Source organism: Ranitomeya variabilis, chromosome 4 (genome assembly GCF_051348905.1).
Source record: "Ranitomeya variabilis isolate aRanVar5 chromosome 4, aRanVar5.hap1, whole genome shotgun sequence".
Lineage (NCBI taxonomy): Eukaryota > Metazoa > Chordata > Amphibia > Anura > Dendrobatidae > Ranitomeya > Ranitomeya variabilis.
Window position 1 is genome coordinate 222,294,622 of NC_135235.1, and position 26,461 is coordinate 222,321,082.

The window sequence follows — 26,461 nt, forward strand, 5'->3', positions numbered from 1 at the left end:
TCTGAGCCTAACTATAGACAGTTATATTCCTGTTTGATTGCAATGTATAAGTTCTGAATTCTGCAATTTAACTACCACCTTGGATTTTTCTGGAGATAGTCATTTCACTCTACTTGCTTTAACCTCATTCCATCCTTGTGTCCTAACATTCCTGCAATGTGAGTCTGCCACAAGTGTTTGTACACCAAAAGATGAGCAAATCTTTTGAAATTTCAATTTGTCCAAAAAAGACTTACAGCAAATTCCAACTACTGCAAAGCCTTCAACTGTCCATAAAAAGTGTATAACACTGAGGTCTCCTAGGAATGTATCCAATCTATTTCAAGGCCTTTAATGTAAAATTTTATATGGCTAAATCACACACACTATCTGTAATGTTACCAATATCTCTATGTATGTCTAAAGATGAACTGTGAGGTCCTCTCACTTTCCAGATTCACAAAAAAAATAGCTGCTGCATTCCCTGCCTCTGCTTTCATACAGGCTCTGATAGAAAAGTATAGGCCATTCAAAAGGGACTACTTCATGTGATAACTAAATAAAATTATGGAGATGCCCGCACCTTGTGTCATTTGAGCTTTCTATTGGTTGATGCAATCTTCTACCTTGTGTAAAATATCAGTACGGGGAGCTGCTTTTTCAGTACAACGACCTGGTACCTTTCTAAAGCTATCGACCCAATATCGGTATGGGATGTGACAGGTTGCTTTGAAAAGGAGTTTTAGATTTATTTTTACCCCTAAAAAAAGGTTGACTTATGTTCATGAGTTGTGACCAGTATTGAAGTGCTTCTCCATTTAAAGGAGTATTTCACGAAAATAACCCTAGACCACATGCTAAACGAAGAGCATATGGCCATAACATGGGGTCAACTAAGGTCTTCCATTCTGTCAACTTTCCTTATTTTATAAGAATGGGTATTCATCTAGTGGCCTCCATGTAGATGCTTGGCTGGTACATCGTTTCTCTTGAAAAAAAAACCCAGCCGTTTAGTTAAAGAACTGGTGGTGATCAATATGTCACCACGGTGGCAGCTTTTCCTCAGGGGTTATCTCTTTAAAAAATGGAGCTGAAGAGAACCAAGCAAAGTCAGTTTTTTTTTCTGAAATTTCTTGATAATTCTATAAAAAAGTGTTTTCTGTCAATGTTTGAGTCTTAAAATAAAATAATGCTAATAGTTTCTTGCACTTCCAGTAAATCGTCACATAGTTCTGCTTTCAGTTATCTTAGGGCCTCCTTAAAAAAAAAAATCATAATCGTGCGGTCTCTATAAAGTACATTTGTAATAGAAAAAAAGACCTAAAAATCGATTATTAGATATGCATTAAAAGGATGCATAACATCCAAACACAGACATACAGTACAGACCAATAGTTTGGACACACCTTCTCATTTAAAGATTTTTCTGTATTTTCAGGACTATGAAAATTGTACATTCACACTGAAGGCATCAAAACTATGAATTAACACATGTGGAATTATACACTTAACAAAAAAGTGTGAAACAACTGAAAATATGTCTTATATTCTATGTTCTTCAAAGTAGCCACCTTTGCTTTGACGACTGCTTTGCACATTCTTGGCATTCTCTTGATAAGCTTCAAGAGGTAGTCACCGGGAATGGTTTTCACTTCACAGGTGTGCCCTGTAAGGTTTAATAAGTGGGATTTCTTGCCTTGTAAATGGGGTTGGGACCATCAGTTGTGTTGTGCAGAAGTCTGGTGGATACACAGCTAATAGTCCAACTGAATAGACTGTTAGAATTTGTGTTATGGCAAGAAAAAAGCAGCTAAGTAAAGAAAAATGAGTGGCCATCATTACTTTAAGAAATGAAGGTCAGTCAGTCAGAAAAATTGGGCAAACTTTGAAAGTGTCCCCAAGTTCAGTGGCAAAACCATCAAGCACTGCAAAGAAACTGGTTCACATGAGGACCGCCCCAGGAAAGGAAGACCAAGAGTCACCTCTGCTTCTGAGGATAAGTTTATCCGAGTCACCAGCCTCAGAAATCGCAGGTTAACAGCAGCTCAGATTAGCCACCAGGTCAATGCCACACAGAGTTCTAGCAGCAGACACATCTCTACAACTGTTAAGAGGAGACTTTGTGCAGCAGGCCTTCATGGTAAAATAGATGCTAGGAAACTACTGCTAAGGACAGGCAACATGCAGAAGAGACTTGTTTGGGCTAAAGAACAAAAGGAATGGGCATTAGACCAGTGGAAATCTGTGCTTTGGTCTGATGAGTCCAAATTTGAGATCTTTGGTTCCAACCACCATGTCTTTGTGCGACGCAAAAAAGGTGAACGGATGGACTCTACATGCCTGGTTCCCACCGTGAAGCATGGAGGAGGTGGTGTAATGGTGTGAGGGTGCTTTGCTCTTGACACTGTTGGGTATTTTTTCAAAATTGAAGGCATACTGAACCAGCATAGCTACCACAGCATCTTGCAGCGGCATGCTATTCCATCCGGTTTGCGTTTAGCTGGACCATCATTTATTTTTCAACAGGACAATGACCCCAAAAACACCTCCACGCTGTGTAAGGGCTATTTGACCAAGAAGGAGAGTGATGGGGTGCTACGCCATATGACCTGGCTTCCACAGTCACCAGACCTGAACCCAATCAAGATGGTTTGGGGTGAGCTGGACTGCAGAGTGAGGGCAAAAGGGCCGACAAGAGCTAAGCATCTCTGGGAACTCCTTCAAGATTGTTGAAAGACCATTCCTGGTAACTACCTCTTGAAGCTCATCAAGAGAATGCCAAGAGTGTACAAAGCAGTCATCAAAGCAAAAGGTGGCTACTTTGAATAACCTAGAATATAAGACATATTTTCAATTGTTTCACACTTTTTTGTTAAGTACATAATTCCACATGTGTTAATTCATAGTTTTGATGCCTTCAGTGTTAATGTACAATTTTCAGTTATGAAAATACAGAAAAATCTTTAAATGAGAAGGTGTGTCCAAACTTTTGGTCTGTACTGTACATACAAGGGGTGAGATACAGAGAGATAAATCAAGGGAATTGCTAAACATACCCTATCCTAGTACCCATTCTGTAGCCTGCCTATCAACGGAGGTTGGCTCCCTAAGGGAGTTTGATAGTGTCACCCCCGCTCCTCGGCGGCTGTCCCTATTAGCCCTAGAAGGCCCTAGATATAAAGGGGGACCAATCGGTGTACACAGACCTAGGTAAAAAAAAAAAGTGCCCAAACTAGATAATTATCTGAACAGCCTAATTGGTGATCGTAAACTGACAATGTGTGCCAAGAGTACAGTAACCATCTGAAACCAGTGTCAAAGGCTACAGAATAGGTACTAGGATAGGGTGTGGTTAGCAATTCCCTTGATTTATCGCTCTACATTATTCTCACCCATTGTTGTATGTACTGTATGTCTGTTATTGGATGTTATACATCCTCTATACAAATTAGATGAAAATCTGACAAAGAACAACAGATCAGTCGTCAATGACCCTCAAACACATCACCGACTTTGGTCTCGACTTTGTGTGTGAAGGCTTTAATTAAAGCATAGCTTTATATTGCCTAAATCATTGCGAGGCATTCGCCACTTAATAGGAATATTTTTCTCCAGTCGGACTGGCCCAGGCCATTCGTAACATTCGTCCAGTAAAATTTACTGGTAGGGGCTTTGCCAAGTTGCATGCCGCCCAAGCTACACCCACTTTGACAAAAAAATGAGTCGGAACTGGCATAAAAACGGAAAAAATTGCACAATATTACTGCAAATATTGTGCAATATTTCAGTGTTTACGGCAGCGTTTTTCCGTAAACACTTTGAGGAATCGGGTTCTTTAAATTTTGACAGCTTTTAGGCTCATACGTTCTTCTGTTCAGGATGGGTCAACAGGGAACCAGCTACATATAAACCTTTTCAGGGTACTAAGGAACTGGAGCCCAAAAGGGTCAATAGGGTCTTCTGCTGCATGAAAGGACTCCAGAATTATATTTGACACATGGTAGATGGAGGTCCCTTTTAGAGCTTGTATTCGAGTCCATGAGTTTTATGTTAGACCTCTACAAATCTATCCGATCCCTCAGGATCACAAGGTGTCCATGGAGATCTTACCTGTCCTAGACATACGTAGTGTAGATTAACAGATATTCTGTCATTCAACCAATGGTAAATACAAAGTAGATTTCCAATCATCCCAACTACGAGAACAGTGGGACCAAAGTTTGGCATGAATGGAGCGGTATGGAGTATGTGAAACTTCTAGTGAGACAGTAAATGTATAAACTCGTTGGATGCACAAGTAGGGTTCCAACCCAACTTAGAAGATCTAAAAATACTTGGCACTCCTTGTGTAAAATGCAAAATTTTTATTTTATTGTGGTAACAATCCATAAAAATTAGAAGTTTTGGTCTTCTAAATTCTGACCTTCTTTAGAGAATGGACTGTGGGAGACAGCGACGGTCCACGCTCGTGTGAAGCCCACAATGGAGACATGAAATGGTAGAACATCCAGACTAGCCTTCCATTTACAGAGAGGCTTATGGCCCCCTTCTGTTTGTCATCAGTGGGGGGTTCTAGTGCTCGATACCAGGTGGGTAAGGTACAAAACCATCGAGTGCAAAACAATAAAACCAAAATGAACCAAAATTAATATAACGGAATTATTCAACATATTATTACTTTATGTGGAAGCAAATAAGCCCTCACATACAATAAAGGAGCATAGCTGGTGAAGGCATCTTACTTGAGCACTAAGCTAACGAGTAGTTGTACAGATCTCCTGAACTCTTTATTAAAGCTATCTATGATGAAGAGGTAAAGTATGGGGGTAAAGCAGGAGTTCACGCAAGTAAAGCAGGTAGTAAGGACTATGAGTAACTGCAAGACATCCTCCAGAAATCTTCCTCTTTCCACAATCATCCCGCAAAGAATATGGTAGAGAGTCCAGCAAATGAAAAACGAGAACACAACTATTAAAATCAGTTTGTACGGTTTTCTGGACTTTGCAAGATGTTCCATTCTAATTTTGAGGCCAATTAGGAAATAACAAATACTCATGAGACCAAACGGTAATACGAAACTCAAAGCAAAGTGGAAACCAAAAAGGCCCCATACAGTAACCCGGTCAAGTTTTTGAGGGCATCCTTCTTTCCAAGAGATGATTAAGTCTGAACAGCAGACTGAGATGTTGCCTTCTTTTTCTTCGTGACACAGCACCAGGTAGGGTGAACTACATAAGATAGCCACCCCCCATAATGACCAGCAGTTGATAGAAGCCCAACGACGATTCATGCGTTTTCGATACCAGAGTGGGTAATATACCAAAAAGAAACGTTCAAGGCTGATCGCAGCGAGGAAGAAGATTGCAGCGTGCACACATGAATAAATTAAAGTATTATTCAGCTTGCACATAAAGTTTCCAAAACTCCAAAGAGGATTCTTCAGCACATATGCTGCTATAAACGGCATGTTTAGCGTAAAAATAAGATTAGTGATGATGAGATGGAGGAACCAAGTGGTGTTGACATTTTGACTCATCCTAAATCTTAGGACCCAGATGTAGAGAACATTCATGACCAATCCAAATAAGGACCTGATTAACAAGATGACCGCTGATATCACCTTTGGTGAAGTGATTTCGGGATGCAAAGTTCCATCAGATACGTTCAATTGAAACTCAGACTTGTTTGTAAGAAACATTATATGATTCCTGTGAAAAAAAAAAAAAGATAAAGTATCCACATCATGCCCATCAAGAGATTATGTTTCTAAAATGACTGTTTGGTGATCGTGTTGATGACGCCGAGTGGCAAGACCGAATTCGACTTGTAGAGAAGTGTAGAGCAACTTTTACAATAAGCAGCCATCTTTTTCTAGTTCTGGAAACCAGGTCCAACGTTGGGTTAAGAGCTATAGAACTCAGCCATATGTTTGATAAACTTCCATTTTTGACATTTGAGGCTCAACACCCTGTTGCCAATATAACATTGGCTCTCGAGAAGAGATTCATGACAAGAGTCAATGCTATCCTTAAGAGTAATGCTCTAGATGTACAGATACCATCTCATTCTAGAGGACATTATTCCTCCAACATAGACAATCTCTGCTGCTCCATACAACAAGCCTAACATCGTTGTAATGAAATCCCAACCCTTCTATTGACCCCTATGTATGCCATAATCCCATTATAAGAGACAGTCATTAATTTCCCAGATTACAGAATACAAATTTACCCGATAGAAGCAAAAGAAAATCTGGACTATCTTGTCTCGTTACGACTTGAATTAACTTTTACTTATCTGATGAGAAAAGCTTCTCCAAAATAATGTATTTCCTGAATGTATGTTAAAAATAGGAAATAGTGGTATGGTAAGACAGTAAAGTTTACACAAACGAGACAACCTCTTAGTTTTACATGTCTCAGTTCTAGATTTAAAAGTCCCCAACTAGCCAAGCCTCAGAAATGACGATGTGAAGATACCTCCATTGGTTTCATTATAGGCCCATCTCGACCTATGAAAAAAAAACAAACCTCCAGGATGCCCAGACTGAGAACATTCATCTTTTACAGGGCACACAAGAGGCAAAATAATTGCTTCTGACCTTCCTCTGAGTGCATCTCACCAGACCATTAATGGTGGCCATTGTTCTTCACTTTTCACCCTCTACTCCCCTTCCTTAAGGTACCTTCACACTAAACGATATCGCTAGCGATCCGTGACGTTACAGCGTCCTGGCTAACGATATTGTTGAGTTTGACAGGCAGCAGCGATCAGGATCCTGCTGTGATATCGCTGGTCGTTGGTTAAAGTTCAGAACTTTATTTGGTAGTCAGATCGCCGTGTATCGTTGTGTTTGACAGCAAAAGCAACAATACCAGCGATGTTTTACAATGGTAACCAGGGTAAATATCGGGTTACTAAGCACAGGGCCGCGCTTAGTAACCCGATGTTTACCCTGGTTACCAGTGTAAAATGTAAAAAAACAAACAGTACATACTCACCTTCGCGTCCCCCGGCGTCCGCTTCCTGCACTGATTGAGCACCGGCCGTAAAGTGAAAGCACAGCACAGCGGTGACGTCACCGCTGTGCTGTTACGGCCGGCACTCACAGTCAGTGCAGGAAGCGGACGCCGGGGGACGCGAAGGTGAGTATGTACTGTTTGTTTTTTTACATTTTACACTGGTAACCAGGGTAAACATAGGGTTACTAAGCGTGGCCCTGCACTTAGCAACCCGATGTTTACCCTGGTTACCCGGGGACTTTGGCATCGTTGGTCGCTGGAGAGCGGTCTGTGTGACAGCTCTCCAGCGACCAAACAGCGACGCTGCAGCGATCAGCATTGTTGTCTGTATCGCTGCAGCGTCGCTTAGTGTGAAGGTACCTTAACTGTAACCAAACTCTTGCCCATTTTTCTATGACAATATCTAATAACAGAATGATCAATAATTGATTGTATCGCCTATCGCCTTCTTAAACATTTGGTTTAAAGCAACAGCTGTAAAACACAGGAAAAAAAATTGCAACTAAACACAAGTGTATAAACTCTTCAATTGTACTTTCCTTGAGGTTTCCTTTTCCATTATTCTTGTATGCGCTACATGAAAAAATTAACCCAAACATGCGTAAAAAAAAAATGATTGAACTAGCCATTCATTTTTGCATTAAATTTAAGGAAGATTTTGACAAGGGGATACAAGGAAATATGTAGGCAACAGATGCATAACCCCTATAAAGAAATCATACTGGCACTGTACCTGTTGGTTAAGTGCCCAAGAAAATAATTTGAATGCAAAGGAGGGTATGTTTGGGCACTGTTGGCACGGCCAAGTGCTTGGCACACCATAATTTAGCATGTTGGGTTTTCCTCCGTTTTTGATCTATAGCGCTCACTTTCCACGGCAAGTGATGCCTCAATTCAGCCCACGTACATGAGCATGAGCACAGATGCTGCCGAACACCGGAGATGAGAGTTCTACTCCCTGGATCCAGTCTTTGGGCGCTACACATACATCTGGAATTATAGCAAGTGGCATCTACACAAAGATATTATACAAATCTGTGTTTTATACAACGCTACATCTACAGAAGATAAAACTGTTATTTTAATCAAAGCTAGACGAAGTAGCCTAGTAAGTAACATCACTAGTCCGGGTCTTCGTCTCTATATTAAGCTTCTCTCAAATTTTAGAGCACGAATCTGCTGCCAAGATTCCCTTTAACCCCTTCACCCCCTGGGCTGTTTTCCATTTATGTATTTGTTTTTCGCTCCCTTCTTCCCAGAGCCTTAACTATTGAATTTCTCCCTCAATATGGCCACGTGAGGGCTTTTTTTTTTTGCCGGACAACACCATTGAATTTAACAAATAATGTACTAGAAAACAGGAAGAAAATTCCAAGTACGTTGAAATTGCAAAAAAAGTGCATTTTAATAGTTTTTTTCTTTTTATTACCATGCTCACCAAATGCTAAAACTGACCTTCCATTATGATTCTCCAGGTCATTATGAGAATTTTAACCCCTTCCTGACGTTGGACGGGATAGTACGTCCGACGTCAGGTCCCCTGCTTTGATGCAGGGCTCCGTGGTGAGCCCATACCAACAACGCCCTCTCGGCCAACAGGGGGCATACCTCTAGGCCAGAACATATATACCTACAAAACACTATATTGCTAACAGACAAAAAGTAAATGTCCAGAGGATCCGGTAATGTAATGGTTTGAAATGAACTATAACCAGATGATCCACGCCAAAAGAAGAGGTATCAGCAAAATATAGTTTATTGAAATTTTTTTTTACAAATCAGACATATACACACATGTGGTGGTGAATGGAGAGCAAACAGAGAATCGTCCAGTAAGCGCAGGTGACAGAAAAATGAAACTGGAGTGGGACACAAATAAATCCAAGATGGTAAAGAGCCCTGCTGGAGCAGTACACCGGTAAAGTTTAATTGCTCATGATAGGTATAATCAGAACTGGATAAAATTAGTCCAGTCATAAAAGTGCATAGTGCAGTGTATGGTTTATCTATAGAGAGCAAAATTAGTGACCGCAACTGGGCACTGGATGTTCATAATAGTCCAAACATATGCGGCGAACAAAACAATTGCAACATGTCCAAGCGGCTATAGTAGATATATCTATCATTTAAGAAAACCTTATATTACCTTGGGACATGTTGTTGCAAGGGGCCGGTGAGCTGCACAGCAGGGACTGCCTCGACGCGCGTTTCGCCGTCGTGGCTTCGTCAGGAGGCGTGGCTGCTAAAAAGGGGGACTGGGTATATATAGGAAGAGATCGGCACTCATTGGCAATTCAGCGCATATATCCACCATGATGTAAATGCTCTGGGAGGCCGAGGCGGACACACGTCATGGGGTATGGGCGGGAGGACTGACGTCATCGCCATCCATCCCCACGGCAACGCGGCCGACTCGCAATGTCCCCCAGAGCAGTACAGCGCATGCGTGACATGCGCACATACCAGGAGGCCCACAGAGGAAGTCTATTGCTGTGTACATGGAGACGTGATCCTCGGGGATCGTAAGTAATATGTCTACCATATGTGTGGAGCACCGAGGGGGTTAAACAACGGACTCCATGGCAGGACGGCAGACTAGCAGTGTCTCAAAAACAAAATGCCGTATGCACAGCGTGCGCACATGCCTAAATATTCACAGCAGGAATCTGTCAGTATAAACATGAGAAAAAAGGATATAATCCACAAGGGTAAAAAGTGGTAATGGACTGCCAAATATTCAAAGCAAGGAGAGGGTTAGCTCACCATGCTGATATGGCCGCAGCATAATGACAGGACGTCTATAGTCAATATCAAGATGAAATAGCAAAAAATAGATAAATATAACAAGTATAAATCGCCTTGAAATTGCATAAATTATAAAGTGCAGTATATAAGCAAATATAGCTATAGAGTCCAAATTATCAGGACATAAAATATCGTCCTGATCAAAATAATAAAGAGATAGCAATACCCTAGACACACCAGGGAATAAATAACCATACATAAGAGTTTATAACAAAACTGAAAACAAAAAAATAATCAAAAAACAAAAAATAGAAATGCTGCGATATTCTTAGGAGCTGACATTCCCGGTTATAGATGATCCTCCATGGGTACCTGCTGGTGGATAAGGCTGAAAGAAGTCATGACGTCAAAAGGGTTTCTAGATAAAAGAACACACTTATAAGTACACAGAGAAAAGAAACGACAAAGTCAGTAAATTAAAAAATCCAGTCCTACCTAGTAAAATCAATATGGATTTTATAGAAAAGACTTGAAGCTGACGGCCTCATTGAGGCCTACTGGTGAAAGTGTGTTCAGGGTAACCATCCAGCGCGTTTCCTTTTGAAGTAGTTTTTTCTTTATATCCCCACCTCTGATCCCCATATAGATATGGTCAATCCCACAGAATCTAAGACCTTTTGGGTTGCTCTGATGGGCCTCAAAGAAGTGTTTGGGGATGGATTTAAGCAAGGATGGTTCAGGACAGTTTCTTGAGTTATTAATGTCCCTAATGTGTTCCTGGACACGAATTTTAAAAGATCTGGTGGTCATGCCGATGTAAATACGATTGCAGGGGCACCGTGCGTGGTATACGACTGCTTCCGTATTACACGTAATATGGTGTACGATTTTATAACTTCTATTCCCAGCAGAGTTGGTAAATTCTTGGTTCTAGAAATATATTTACACGCTGAACAGTTACCGCAGGGGAAACATCCCCAGGGAGGGCCCTTAGAGGTTGTACCAAAGGGGTTACTTTTAGGAGGAACGTAGTGACTACTACACAACATGTCGCCTAAGGTACGAGATTTCCGCCAGGTAATCAAGGGGTAAGGGGTTAGCTGACTGCGTAGATCTTTATCAGTCAGCAGAACTGACCAGTGTTTCACAAAAATCTCATTAATCTCCGCCCAATTGGAATTAAACTGGGTGATGAAACATGGTGCCTGGTCCGTTTTTTCAGAGGCTCTTTTAGGTGGGCCCATGAGCAGATGGCCTATCTGAATATAATGCCCGTGAATAGCCCTTATAAATATCTGAATCTCTATACCCCCTATTTCTAAAGCGGCGTGCAAGATCTTTTGCTTGTTTATGAAAATTGCCGTAATCGGAACAGATCCGGCGAGCCCGCAGAAACTGTCCCACCGGAATAGAGCTCTTAAGTTTGGGGGGGGGGTGAGAAGATGTGAAATGCAAAAGTGCGTTAGTGGCCGTACTCTTGCGGAAGATGTCAGTATTAATGGTACCATCTATTGACCTTGAAATAGCCAAGTCCAGGAAATCAATGGAACTCTGGCTATATTTCCAAGTAAGTTTGATGTTCAACATATTGGTATTGAGGTGGTTCAAAAAGGTGTCGAGTTGCGACGTGGAGCCCTGCCATATGAAGAAAATGTCGTCGATATAGCGCAGCCATGAGGCGACGGAGCTGTGACCAGGTGTGTCAAGGACCACATCCCCGGAGCCCCGTGGTGAGCCCGCATCAAAGCCGGGACATGTCAGCTGTTTTGAACAGCTGACATGTGCCCGCAATAGCGGCGGGTGAAATCGCGATTCACCCGCCGCTATTAACTAGTTAAATGCCGCTGTCAAACGCAGACAGCGGCATTTAACTACCGCATCCGGCCGGGCGGCAGGAAATGACGTCATCGCCGACCCCCGTCACATGATCAGGGGTCGGCGATGCTTCAGTATTGTAACCATAGAGGTCCTTGAGACCTCTATGGTTACTGATCGCCGGTAGCTGTGAGCGCCACCCTGTGGTCGGCGCTCACAGCACACCTGATTTTCTGCTGCATAGCAGCGATCTGACGATCGCTGTTATGTAGCAGAGGCGATCGAGTTGTGCCAGCTTCTAGCCTCCCATGGAGGCTATTGAAGCATGGCAAAAGTAAAAAAAAAAAAAAAAAAAAAAGTTAAAAAAAATGTGAAAAAAATAAAACACACAAAAGTTTAAATCACCCCCTTTTCGCCCCAATCAAAATAAATCAATAAAAAAAAAAAATCAAACCTACACATATTTGGTATCGCCGCGTTCAGAATCGCCCGATCAATAAAAAAAAAAGCATTAACCTGATAGCTAAACGGCGTAATGAGAAAAAAATCCGAAACGCCAGAATTACATTTTTTTGGTCGCCGTGACATTGCATTAAAATGCAATAACTGGCGATCAAAAGAACGTATCTGCACCAAAATGGTATCAATAAAAACGCCAGCTCGGCACGCAAAAAATAAGCCCTCACCCGACCTCAGATCATGAAAAATGGAGACGCTACGAGTATCGGAAAATGGCGCAATTTTTTTTTTTTTTTTAGCAAAGTTTGGAATTTTTTTTCACCACTTAGGTAAAAAATAACCTAGTCATGTTAGGTGTCTATGAACTCTTAATGACCTGGAGAATCATAATGGCAGGTCAGTTTTAGCATTTAGTGAACCTAGCAAAAAAGCCAAGCAAAAAACAAGTGTGGGATTGCACTTTTTTTGCAATTTCACCCCACTTGGAATTTTTTTCCCGTTTTCTAGTACACGACATGGAAAAACCAATGATGTCGTTCAAAAGTACAATTCGTCCCACAAAAAATAAGCCCTCACACGGCCAAATTGACGGAAAAATAAAAAAAGTTATGGCTCTGGGAAGGAGGGGAGTGAAAAACGAATACGGAAAAATGGAAAATCCCACGGTCATGAAGGGGTTAAAAAAAAAAAAAGAAGATTTTAATTGGACACCCACAGTCATGTGACACGAGCGCCGATGGGCAGAGTTTGTGACGTGCTTCCAGTGCGTGCATGTTAAATGCCGCTGTCAGGAGTTTGACAACAGCATTTAACATGTTAACAGCCGCGGGTGGATTGCGATTCCACCCGCGGCTTTTAGGGGCAACGTCAGCCGATAAAATCAGCTGACATGTGCCGCAAAAGCTCATAGCCGACGACTGCATCAAACAGAGGGAGGGGGACATATGACGTACCTATATGTCATGTGAGAAGAAAGGGGTTAATGGTAGCCATGAAATATATTTTATAAAAATGTGAAGCTTACTTCACCTAGAAGATCAAAGTGAATATGTGAATAATATGAATAGTAAAAAAAAAAATAAAAATAATATACACATACACACACACACACACACACACACACATACATACATACATACATACATACACTAGATGGTTGCCCGATTCTAACGCATCGGGTATTCTAGAATATGTATGTCCACGTAGTATATTGCCCAGCCACGTAGTATATTGCCCAGTTACATTGTATATTGCCCAGCCACATTGTATATTGCCCAGCCACGTAGTCGATTGCCCAGTTACATTGTATATTGCCCAGTGACATAGTATACAGCAGAGCCACATAGTATATTGCCCAGTGACGTAGTATACAGCACAGAGCCACGTAGCATAATGCCCAGCCAAGTAGTATATTGCACAGCCCATGTAGTATATTGCCCAGCCACATATGACACAGGTTAAAAAAATAAACATATACTCCCCTTCCGCAGGCGCGTTGTAGCACTGTCGCCTGTTTGGGGTGCAGGCGGCATATTCCGGTACCAGGGTGTGATGACGTCGCGGTCACGTGACCGTGTCGCTGTCACATGACCGTGACATCATGGCAGGTCCTTCTGCCAGACCATCTGTGCGACCGGAACGTGCCGGTTGCATCGTGAGAATTATTTTTAACATTAGATGTTTTTACCATTGGCGCTGCATAGGCTGCGTCAATAGTAAAAAACTTGGTCACACATGGTTAATAGCAGCGGTAACGGAGTGCGTTACCCGCGGCATAACGCGGTCCGTTACCGCCGGCATTAACCCTGTGTGAGCGGAGGGGTGTGCGGGCAGTGAGTGCGGGGAGTAAGGAGCAGCCATTTTCTTCCAGACTGTGCGCGTCGCTGATTGGTCGCGGCAGCCATGACAGGCAGCTGGCGAGACCAATCAGCGAACGAATAACCGTTACAGATAGAAGGACAAACGGAAGGGACCCTTAGACAATTATATAGTAGATATATATATTTTTTATTTATTTAAATCACCCCCCTTTCGCCCCATTCAAAATAAAACAATAAAAATAAAATCAAATATACACAAATTTGGTATTGCCAGGTTCAGAATCGTCCGATCAATAAAAAACAAACAAAAAAAATCCTGAGCGCTAAACAGTGTAGCGAGAAAAAAAAAAAATTTTTTTAGAAAAGCCAGAATTATGGTTTTTTGGTCGCCGCGACAATAACGGGCAATCAAAAGAACCTGTCTGCACAAAAATGGTATCACTAGAAACATCAGCTCGGCACGCAAAATATAAGCCCTCACCAAACCCCAGATCATGAAAAATGGAGACACTACGTGTAACGGAAAATGGCACAATTCCTTTTAAGCAAAGTGTGGAATTTTTTTTTCACCACTTAGACACCAAACATGTCTAGGTTCTTAATTTTCTATGAACTCGTAATGACCTGGAGAATCATAATGGCAGGTCAGTATTAGCATTTAGTGAACCTAGCAAAAAAGCCAAACAAAAAACAAATAATGGGATTGCACTTTTTTTTGCAGTTTCACCGCACTAAGAAAATAGGAAAAAAATTCCAGTACACGACATGGTAAAACCAATGAGGTCGTTCAAAAGTACAACTCGTCCTGCAAAAAATAAGCCCTCACATGGCCATGTTGACGGAAAAAAGGGAGATTTTTGTGTACTCACCGTAAAATCTTTTTCTCCGAGCCACTCATTGGGGGACACAGGACCATGGGTGTTATGCTGCTGCCACTAGGAGGACACTAAGTAAGCAGAAAGATTAACTCCTCCTCTGCAGTATACACCCCTTCACTGGCTACAATTTCCCAGTTCGGTAGTAAAGCAGTAGGAGCATGAACAATGACAACCTATGTCAAAACCAAAGAAGTAACAACAAGCCAAACAGGCTAACAGGGTGGGTGCTGTGTCCCCCAATGAGTGGCTCGGAGAAAAAGATTTTACGGTGAGTACACAAAAATCTCCTTTTCTCCTACGCCTCATTGGGGGACACAGGACCATGGGATGTACCAAAGCAGTCCCTGGGTGGGGAGCAATATGCTAATACCCCATGTACCACTGACTTACGGCTACGGAACTGCCGCTTGCAGAATGCGCCTGCCAAGGGCGGCGTCTGCAGAAGAGAGAGAATGAATGTGGTAATGTTTGGTGAAAGTGTGCAAACTGGACCATGTCGCAGCCTTGCAGACCTGCTGTGCGGACGCCTGGTGCCGAATGGCCCACGAGGCGCCCACCGACCGAGTAGAATGGGCCTTGATCCCAGCCGGGATAGGCACACCCCGAACACGATAGGATTCTTGAATGGCTGATCGAATCCACTTAGCTTGCGTAGCTTTGGAAGCGGGAGAACCCTTCCTGGACCCTTCTGGAAGTACAAACAGGACATCCGACATGCGGAAGGGAGCCGTCCTCGAGACGTACCGACGAAGAGCCCACACCACATCAAGAGTGTGCAGAGCCTTTTCAATGCGATGGACTGGAGTCGGACAGAACGAAGGCAAAACAATCTCCTCATTGAGGTGGAAAGGAGAAACGACCTTGGGAAGAAAAGCAGGAGAGGTTCTCAATACTGCCTTGTCCGGCTGAAAAATTAGAAACGGAGGGCGGCAGGAAAGTGCCGCTAGCTCCGAGACCCGTCTGATGGACGTAATAGCCACTAGGAAAACTACCTTCCAAGAAAGGAAGATCATGGAAACGTCAGATAGCGGTTCAAAGGGAGTCTCTTGAAGAGCTCCGAGAACCAAATTAAGATCCCACGGATCCAAAGGCATTTTGTAGGGAGGCGCCACACGGGAAACTCCCTGGAAAAAAGTCCTGACCGGCAATCTATTGGCGATTTTTCGCTGGAAGAGCACTGACAATGCCGAAACCTGACCTTTGAGGGAACTGAGAGCAAGTCCCGAGTCCAGGCCAGATTGGAGAAACTCCAATATGGCAGGGACAGAAAATACTAGGGGAGATTGCCCCTGTGTGTCGCACCATGAGAAGAAAATTCGCCAGGTACGGTGATAACTGCGCATGGATACGGGCTTCCGAGCCCTAATCATGGTGGAAGACACCTTGGGGGAGAAACCCGCTTGGCCTAGAATCCAGGATTCAACGGCCAGGCCGTCAAAGACAGGGCCCCTGAGTTCTGGTGGTAAATTGGGCCCTGTGAAAGGAGATCCACGTGATCTGGAAGACGCCAGGGGGCGTCGGCGACCAGCTGAACCAGTTCCGCATACCATGCCCGACGCGGGCAATCCGGCGCGACGAGGATCACTGGTACCCCCTCTGCTCTGATCTTCTTGATGACTCTCGGCAGCAGGGGAAGAGGGGGAAAAATGTACGGGAGGCGGAATTGGCACCAAGGCAAGACAAGGGCGTCCACTCCGAGGGCCCGTGGGTCGAGGGACCGCGCAAAGAATTGTGGAACCTTGTTGTTCATTCTGGATGCCATGAGATCCACATCCGGGGTCCCCCAGCGATGACAAATCTGCTGGAAAACCTCCGGGTGAAGGGACCACTCGCCGGAAGCGAGACCCTGGTGGCTGAGGAAGTCCGCCGCCCAATTCTCCACACCTGGAATGTGGATCGCTGAGATGGGCGAATGGTTGGACTCGGCCCAACGAAGAATGTGGGACACCTCGACCATAGCCGCCTTGCTGCGGGTTCCCCCTTGGCGGTTGATGTACGCCACGGCCGTGGCGTTGTCGGACTGGATTCTGACTGGGTGACCAGCCAGAAGGTGGTGAAACTGGAACAATGCTAGTCTGATAGCTCGTATTTCCAGGAGATTGATGGGAAGACGGGACTCTCGAGTGGACCACCGTCCCTGAGCTGTGTGATGGTTGAAAACCGCCCCCCAGCCTATGAGGCTGGCATCGGTGGTCACCACCAGCCACTGCACCGGGAGAAAAGACCTTCCTTGGGCTAGGGAGGACTTCAGCGTCCACCACCTGAGGGTCTTCCTGACCCGTGGGGACAGGAGGAATCGGCGGTCGAGGGAGAACGGATTGCCGTCCCATGCCGAGAGCTGCGCATGTTGTAGGGGACGGAGATGAAATTGCGCGAATGGAACCGCTTCCATGGCAGCTACCATCTGCCCGAGAACGCGCATGCTGAATCGAATGGAGTGTTAGACTGGGCGGGAAAGGCCCTGAGCTCCCCGCTGCAAGGCCAAGACCTTGTCTAGAGGGAGGATGACCAGACCGCGAGAAGTGTCCAGTGTCATCCCAAGAAAAGAGATCCGTTGTGCCGGAACTGGAGAGGATTTTTGGAAGTTTATCTTCCAACCCAGGCGAGAGAGAGTATCCACCGTGAGAACGACGGACTCCTCGCAGGCTAGGTAAGAAGAACCCTTTATCAGCAGGTCGTCCAGGTACGGCAGTACGACAACTCCCCTGGAATGAAGAATGGCCATGGCAGCCGCCATGACCTTTGTAAAGACTCTGGGAGCGGTGGCGAGACCGAAGGGCAAGGCCATGAATTGGAAATGTTCTTCGCGAAAAGCGAAGCGGAGGAACTGTTGGTGCGGAGGAAAGATTGGTATGTGCAGGTAAGCATCCGTGATGTCTATGGACGCCAGGAATTCTCCTTTTTCCATAGACGCGACCACAGAACGGAGGGATTCCATTCTGAAGTGTCGGATTTTGACGAATTTGTTTAGGAGTTTGAGGTCTAGGATCGGGCGTAGCGATCCGTCCTTTTGGAGGACCACGAATAGATTCGAATAAAAACCCTTGAATCTTTGTTGTAGGGGGACCGGAATGATGACCCCGTCCTTTTGTAGAGCCCGTATTGCCTGGAGGAACGCTGTGGCCTTTGACCTTTGAGGGCAAGACTGGAAGAAGCGCATGGGTGGAGGGGAGGAAAATTCTATTTTGTATCCGGTGGACACCAGTTCCCTGACCCATCTGTCGGAAACGACTGAGAGCCAGGCTTGACGGAACAAGAGCAGGCGTCCGCCTACTTTGTTGGTGCCCTCCGGATGATGCAAGGAGTCATTGAGAGGATCTATGGGATGTGGATCCCTTAGACCCGTGTGGTCTCGGTCTGGGTTTCCAGTTACGGTTTGGTCTGTAAGAGACCTGGGCGCCTCGGCCACCGAGCGAACTGCGTCCTGATGCGGAGGCAGAGGATGTAGAAGACCAGTTGGCATTGTGTCAAAAGGCCGAAATGGAGGTTGCTGTTGGTACCGAAAAGGCCGGGTAGGCTTTTGCTGGGGGAGAAATTTACTTTTCCCTCCGGTGGCATCCGAGATCATCTGGTCTAGTTTTTCTCCAAATAACCGACCAGCCTGGTAAGGCAGGGCTGTCAAAGAACGCTTGGAAGCCGAATCTGCTCTCCAATCCCTGAGCCACAGGGCTCTCCTGATGGAGATTGCATTGGCGGCTGCCTGTGCGGCGCAATTAGCTGCGTCTATTGAGGCACTGACCATGAAGTCCCCGGCCTGGGCTATCTGGTTAGCCAGATTGATGGCTTCTGGAGATAAGTCACTAACTTGGATGGTCGAGGAAAGTGTCTCGGTCCAAGAGACCAAAGCCTTAGCCACCCAAGAGGCAGCGAAGGAAGGGAAGAGAGAGGCTCCTGTGGCCTCAAAGACGGAGCGAGCCAGATAGTCAATCTGGCGGTCAGAGGGGTTCTTAACGGAGGAACCGTCCGAGAGAGACAGGATGGTTTTTGACGCGAGATGTGACACAGCCGGGTCCACTGAAGGGGACTGCAGCCAGTCCTTGATCAGTTCCCGAGAAAAAGGATATTTGGCCTCGATGGACTTTTGCCCCATGAAGCGTTTATCTGAACGGTCTCTATGTTTTTGTACAATCTCCTTAAACTCAGGGTGAGTGACAAAAACCTTTTGAACACGTTTAGTCTTTTTGAATGACACCGCGTGTTCGGGTGCGGATACGGAGTCCTCAGTCACCTTCAAGGTCTGGTTGACTGCCTCGATAAGAGAGTCGAGAGACTCTTGGGAGGGAGAGGACTCCTGAAAGTAGGAATTGTCGGACTCATATTCAGAGTCGTTTGGGTTTGGGGAAGGGGACCGGGAAGCAGAGCTTGCAGGCACTGAAGGACCCGCTGGCCTATGGTCAGGGGACGAAACGTGAACCCGTTTTCTAGAACCCCGGGTAGAAAGTGACAGGGTACGCCCCCTGCTGGAGGATGGATCCGTACCGTCGTCTGAATCCTCCGCGGTCTGACGTGGAGGGGGGCCCCGGAGGGAATCAATTGCCCTGACCAGGGAAGCCACGGACCGTGACAGAGTAGCTGCCCACTCCGGGGGACTAGGCTCTACAGGATCGACGGCTGCGGCCTCGGCGGGAGGTGGCTGCACAGAGGCTGTGACACAGCGGGCTACTGTAAGCTCGGGGCAGCGCCGTATTGCAAGTGGCACAAACAGTGAAAAACACTGTGTGCTTCTTGTTACCCTTTTTGGTCTCCTTGGATTGAGACATAGTGTCTTTTAGAGACAGAGCGGGGTAGTGTGCAGGGAAAGAGTTAAGCTTTCTTGAAGCAGCTTACCCACGATCCTGTGTCTGTGTCCCCGGGGAGGAATGAGCCGTGGCGGTTCTTGGGCTGCAGGTGGAAGCGTGTGCCACCTTGCAGAGAAGAAATATGGCCCCCGAGAACTGCAGGGCGCCTCTCGTCCCAGACGGGAAGCGCCGAAAAGGGGGGGGGTTTGCGGCCGTGGGAGGTACCTGCCCACTGAGGCCTACTCGGGCCGAAAAGCCGGGGACTAAATTTTTGGCCTGCCCGGCGATGTGCGGCGGTGAGGCCGCAAAGAGCGTCGCTGACAGCGCAGGTCCCCGACCGCCGGCGCCTCTCCTCAGGGACTCCCGCAGGTAACGCCGGCGCCCCCCTGAGCTTCGGAGGGCAGGAGGGATGTGTACTTACAGTGCCCTCCGGTAGCCGGTCCCCCTGTCAGCTGAGCGCTGCACTTCCTCACATTCAGAGCCTCTTCAGCTCGCCTTCTGAAGATGTTGCAGGGCCTTGGAATATCCCTGTGCAACGCCATAATGGGCCTTTTCTGTGGGGCCCCCGGAGAGGTACATCAGAGCGGACTGTGTGCTCGCCGCAGCAGGGGGAAGGGAGATCGGGACCAAGTGGGAACCGTCGCCCCGTACAATTGGCGTGCTCCAGCGTCGCAGGAGAGGGACGGGGAGGTATACTCGCCGTGCTCGCCTGTTGCTGGTTCGTGGGAGAGAGGGCCCTATAAAAAAGGGATCCGTCGCCCCCTTCACTCCGTTAAATAAAAATTTACAGAAAATTAAAATAAAAATATTGGGGTCTAGAAATGGACCCAAGTGCCTCCTACAGACACTAAGCAAGAACTGGGAAATTGTAGCCAGTGAAGGGGTGTATACTGCAGAGGAGTTAATCTTTCTGTTTACTTAGTGTCCTCCTAGTGGCAGCAGCATAACACCCATGGTCCTGTGTCCCCCAATGAGGCGTAGGAGAAATAAAAAAAAAAAGTTATGGCTCTGGGAAAGAAGGGAGCGAAAAACGAACATTGAATAACCCAAGGTCATGAAGGGGTTGAAAATTTTGATATAAAAAAAAAAATAAAATATATGTAAAAGCCATCCCACCACATCATGGTGACCCCACTAGGGACGGTCCTAACCTCTAGTATTACAACCTTCCCATGTGTCAAGGGACGTGTATGCGGATAAGAGCTGAGAAGGACTGAACCCGGCTTAGATTTACAGTGTTCCAAATTATTATGCACAGAGTTTAGGAGTGATAAGGTTAGAATTTTTTTGTTTGTCATTTAAACTCATTGATGGTGATGCGTGTCAGGGCTCTTTATATCACTGAAAGCAATTGCAGATACCTGTGCAAATTAGTTTGGCAGTTGTGTCCAAATAAAGGCAAGACTACTTAAGAAGGCTGTTCCACATTATTAAGCAGCCTACATTTTTTGCCAAAATGGGAAAGAAAAAGGATGTGTCGGCTACTGAGAAGCAACAAATTGTGGAGTATTTAGGTCAAGGCATGACTACAATCAACATTGCCAAGACACTTCATCGCGATCATCGCACAATCAAGAAGTATGTAGCTGATTCCCAGCACACACGTGTGCGTGCTGATAAGGAAAAATTGAGGACTCTTTCCAACAGGCAATTGCGTAAGGTTAAAAGAGCAGCTGCAAAAATGCCTTGTCATAGCAGCAGACAAGTTTTTGAAGCTGCTGGTGCCTCCAACGTCCCCAGAACAACAAGATGCAGGGTCCTACAGAGGTTTGCAGCTGTGCGTTAGCCATCCTGTCGACCACCTCTATCCACTGCAACAAGCAGAAACAGCTCCAGTGGGCCAAACGATACATGAAGACTGACTTCCAAACTGTTGTGTTCAACGATGAGTGCCGTGCAACGCTCGATGGTCCAGATGGATGGAGTGGAGGATGGACACCCCATGAAAACACGGCTAAGGTGCCAACAAGGAGGAGGTGGAGTAATGTTTTGGGCTGGAATCATGGGGAGAGAGATTGTTGGCCCCTTTATGATCCCTGAAGGGGTAAAGATGAACTCCATAATCTATGTGGAGTTTCTAAAACAACACTTCCTGCCATGGTTCAAGAGGAGGAACCGTGCTTTCCGCAGCAAGATCATTTTCATGCATGATAATGCACCGTCTCATGCTGCAAAAAACACATCTGCATCTCTGGCTGCTATGGGCATAAAAGACGACAAACTTATGGTATGGCCACCATCTTCCCCTGACCTCAACCCCATTGAGAACCTCTGGAGCATCATCAAAAGGAGTGTCTATGATGGCGGGAGGCAGTTCACATCTAAGCAACAGATCTGGGAGGGTATTCTGTCCACATGCAAAACAATTGAAGCAGAAACCATCCAAAAACTGACAAATTCAATGGACGAGAGAGTTCAGAAGCTTCTTTCGAACAAGGGGTCCTATGTGCAAATGTAACATCACCTAGAATAAAGTTTTCACTTGAAAACTGTTTGATTTCATTTTGTAATAAGCTGATAATGCTTAGAACTTCACAATTGACCATTTATTTGTTCAAAATAATAAAAAAAAAAGGTTGAAAACTCTGATGTGCATAATAATTTGGAACATGCATTTTGAGTGTTTATTTTTTTTAAAAGATACTGTTTTCATAGGCAGTTTTTTCCAAAACATTGCAATTATACTAGAGTAGTAGATGACTGGAAAATAACTGACTGCAATTCAGATAGGTAATTTAGAGAAAATATGAGGAAATATTATTTGCATAATAATTTGGAACACAGTGTATATGTTCGGATATATCCCAGTGTGACCATGCGCTGACATATACTGCATGCACACAGACTCTTCGTTCGTTTGCACAATGTGCATATAAAACGAGCGGCCTGCCTTTTCCTTCAGCTGGACACTACATGCGTATGCGCCAGCCAGATTCAGTCCTTCTCCGCATGCAGGTTACTTGCCAAATGGTAAGATTTTTAGATTAGAGCTTAGGACTGCCCCGATTAGGGTCACCTTGAAGTGACGGGGTCTCAATTATTTTTTTTTTTTTAATCCTAATTGTTTTAACTAAGCAACTTACTTTCATCCAATTACGCAGTTTATTACATTTTTATCTTGGATTTTATTCGTTAAGGGGGCTTTTTTTTTTTTTCTTTAATCAAAAGTGTTACCCACCAGTTCATCAACTTCCAAGTGGCCATTTCAGGCCAGATGTGCAGCAATTGATGCAATTCTCTTACTCTATGCTTTAGACCGGAGTATCTGTTGCTAGAAGAACTATTAGGGTACGTTCACACAGGACTTTTTTGCTGCTTTTTTTTATGCTAATTTTCAGCTGCTTATAGGTGCGTTTTTTGTGCGTTTTTATGGTGCGTTTTTTGTGCGTTTTTTTTCATGCTTTTTTTGTGGTATATGGTGAATCAAACATGTTTGATGACTACACCAAAGACACTCAGTTAGTACTCAAGCACGCTCACATAACACGTTATCAGAGCACGTTCACATCACTAGTATTTACCTACTACCTGGTCATTTAATTTGTTAGAAAAGGACACCTCACAATGGCTCTTCACACCTGACAATGGCTCACAATGGCTCTTCACACCTTACTACCAGGAACTCCCTCACAATAGATCACAATCAGGACACCTCACAATGGCTCTTCACACCTGACAATGGCTCACAATGGCTCTTCACACCTCACTACCAGGAACTCCCTCACAATAGATCACAATCAGGACACCTCACAATGGCTCTTCACACCTCACAATGGCTCACAATGGCTCTTCACACCTCCCTAACCACACCCCTAAGCTCTTGGCTGTGAGATCCCTTCCTGCTGGCCATGATTTTCTGCACAAAAAAAGCAGCAAATAATGCTACATGCGTTTTTTCAGCGTTTTTGCAGCGTTTTTTTCATCACCCATTCAAGTCAATGGGTGAAAAAACGCTGCAAAAACGCAGCAAAAACGCTGAAAGAAGTGACATGCCCTATGTCCAAAAAAAGCAGCAAAGCAGAAAAAACTGATCAAACAAAAAACCAACGTGTGTGCATGAGATTTCTGAAATCTCATAGGCTTTACTGGTTCTGTAAAAAGCAGCTGAAAATTAGCATAAAAAAAAGCAGCAAAAAAAAGCAGCAAAAAAGTCCTGTGTGAACGTACCCTTATACAGTTTTTAGATGACAAGCAGAAGCCAAGTAACCAAGAAGTTGCAGAGGATGTGTTCCTTTTATTCCATGTTCAGGAGCACACAGCTCTCCCTGCCTCCCAACTTCATACTTGCCTTGGGTGATGGTACCTCATTGACAATTGACAGTTCAGACTGGCATGAATTGTGCGCTCTCCCATGCTGCAAGCATGGTCAGATCCAGGCTTCCTCAGGAGCACTAACAAGTATGCACTCCTTGCCTAGAAAGCCTGTCAACACACTAGAAGTGACCGATAATCTAGACAACGAACCGTATATACTATTGAACTAAAAATTCCTCCGTTCTTGAGATTTTCAGAAACCAAATAGTAAAAGTAGCTTGTTTTTTCAGAGAACTTTGCAAAATGGTTAGAATTGCTCAGAAGACGCTCTTTCTTACAAAATTGCTTTCAATGCAACCAAACACCAAGACCTCTGGAAACAAATAGTTGTATATTTATTAATGCAACTTTACAAATCAAGGCAGCTCAAATTGATGAACACTCAATCGACATTACAGACCGTGACCGTTGCCAGCGTGACGTAATTTTGGGTACAATCTTCTCGGACCTTTTCGAAAATTTTTACACAAATTTCCTGTAGCATATCGTTCAAACACAAGTGAAAAGTGAAACACTACTACATTTTTTTTTTTTTTTAATAATTCCAGGACAAAAATAGCAGCTTGAATGCGGAAAGTCTATGGCAATATAGTGTTGTGAGACAAAAAAAGAAGCAGCAGGCAGCTCCATTAAGAAGTTGCATCTCTGTTTGACGTCCCTTTGTCGGGGCGGCTGCTCTGTGCCGGACGCTGCGCCGACAATAGGAGGAACCTAATCAGTATGTACAATGTTAAAACACTACACAGCATATTATAGGAATAATTGTATGGATCTGAATGCAGAATGTCACAAAAAGAGAAAAAAAAAAAAAAAAATACAGATAAAGCTGCCATATTCCCCTTTCTGGTATACCTAGATAAATCCTTATGGTAGAAACAAAGCACCCGATATGAACATTGTGATCCCCTTTCTGAGTCCTTTTTGGACAGAGTAATAGCATATTAAAGAGATAAAAGCCACAGCCACTAAATTCATCAGAAGTATTGTCCAGACTTATGGAAAGGAAAGTAGTGGAGATCCGGGAGGTTGTAGGAGAGCGAACACCACCGGGTAGGACTGAACCAAGGTCGAGTTACAATGTGGCATCATGAGCACAAATGTGAGTGGAAATCGTGCAGAGAAAAAAAATATATATATAAATCACTCCGAAGTACGCGGTGTCACCACAGGGTTATGAAAATTGATTTTCACGCCAGAGCCAGCACTAGAAGAAATGGTGGAAAAAATAAATAAAATGGGAATTACTTCTTGCTTCTTACAAATTGAAACACTGATGATCAAAAACATTGTGGCAGGAAAATAGAACAAAGATGTGCAATCCCAAATCAAGAGACTCCAGCTAAGCAGCAACGTCTAACGGGAGCCTACGGTTGTCCAAAATCCACCTGCTCACTCAACATTAAGGCTTCATTTACACGTGTCGTGATTTTGCGGCCCCAATAGATTTCTATGGGGCCGCAAAAATTGGTCGGAGCGTCTAATGGCCGTATTTACGGCCATGAAAAAAATATCAAGCCTGCTCGATATTTTTCACGGCTTACGGACACGGCCCCCATTGAAAATTAATGGGGCCGCAAAAACAGAAGCTTGTTTTTGCGGATAGCCATTTTTTTTTTTTTTTCAAATACTTTTTCCCTACTATACGAAACCAGTATTTTTGCGGCAGACCGTGAAAATTATGGCAATACGGCCCGCAAAAAAACACGGCAAGTGTAAAAGCAGCCTAACTCGGGCTACAGCTTTAAAACAGAGGCACGAGCTCGACGAGAAACGAGTGAATGCGTCCTAAAAGCTACTGCTCTGCCTTACTCCAAGTTCACACTGGGCATTTTTGATGCATTTTTTTTTTTCTGCAGCAAAACCTGAGCACATGCTCCATGTCCAAAAAAAGAAGAAGATTTTTGTGTACTCCCCGTAAAATCTCAACCTCTAATTGGGGGACACAGGACCATGGGTGTTATGCTGCTGTCCACTAGGAGGCGACACTATGCATAATCTGAAAAAGATTAACTGTGGCTCCTCCTCTGCAGTATACACCCCTGGACGGTGTCAGCCTTCTCCAGTTTTGTGCAAAATCAGTAGGAGGAACGTAACAAATAACATTATTATGCCTGTAAGAAGGCAACTATGTACGAGCTCAAGAAAACAATATGAGAACTCAGTTACAACGGCCTGGAAAGGGCAACAGGATGGGAGCTGTGTCCCCCAATTAGAGGCTAAGAGAAAGATTTTACGGTGAGTACACAAAAATCTCCTTTACTCTGTCGCCTCATTGGGGGGGACAGGACCATGGGACATACTAAAGCAGTCCCTGGGTGGGAAGCAATGGACGAATATTGTGCCGACAGGCCCCTATACTTAGGGCACCACCGCCTGCAGAACACATCTACCCAGGCTCGCGTCCGCTGAGGACTGGGTATGAGCCCTGTAGTGTTTAGTAAACGTGTGTAGGCTAGTCCAAGTGGCCACCTTACACACTTGTTGTGCCGAAGCCTGGTGCCGCCCGTGTAGAGCGTGCCGTAATACCGGCTGGAAGAGGAGAATTCTTAAAGGGCCACTGTCACCCCCCCAGCCGTTATAAACTAAAAGAGCCACCTTGTGCAGCAGTAATGCTGCAGTCTAACAAGGTGGCTCTTTTAGTTTTTGATTCA

At 44.7% G+C, this 26,461-nt stretch overlaps 1 protein-coding gene across 1 annotated transcript in view; it reads right to left on the bottom strand.

The window, feature by feature from the left end:
- Positions 1-24,122: 24,122 nt before the first annotated feature.
- The window catches only part of PPP2R1A (protein phosphatase 2 scaffold subunit Aalpha), a 36,629-nt gene continuing 34,290 nt past the window's right edge, over positions 24,123-26,461 (bottom strand). Inside the window, exon 15 of the mRNA XM_077260055.1 lies at positions 24,123-25,014. Within this exon, the coding sequence (XP_077116170.1) occupies positions 24,998-25,014 (17 nt within the window). The 3' untranslated portion in view covers positions 24,123-24,997. The remainder of the gene's footprint in view (positions 25,015-26,461) is intronic.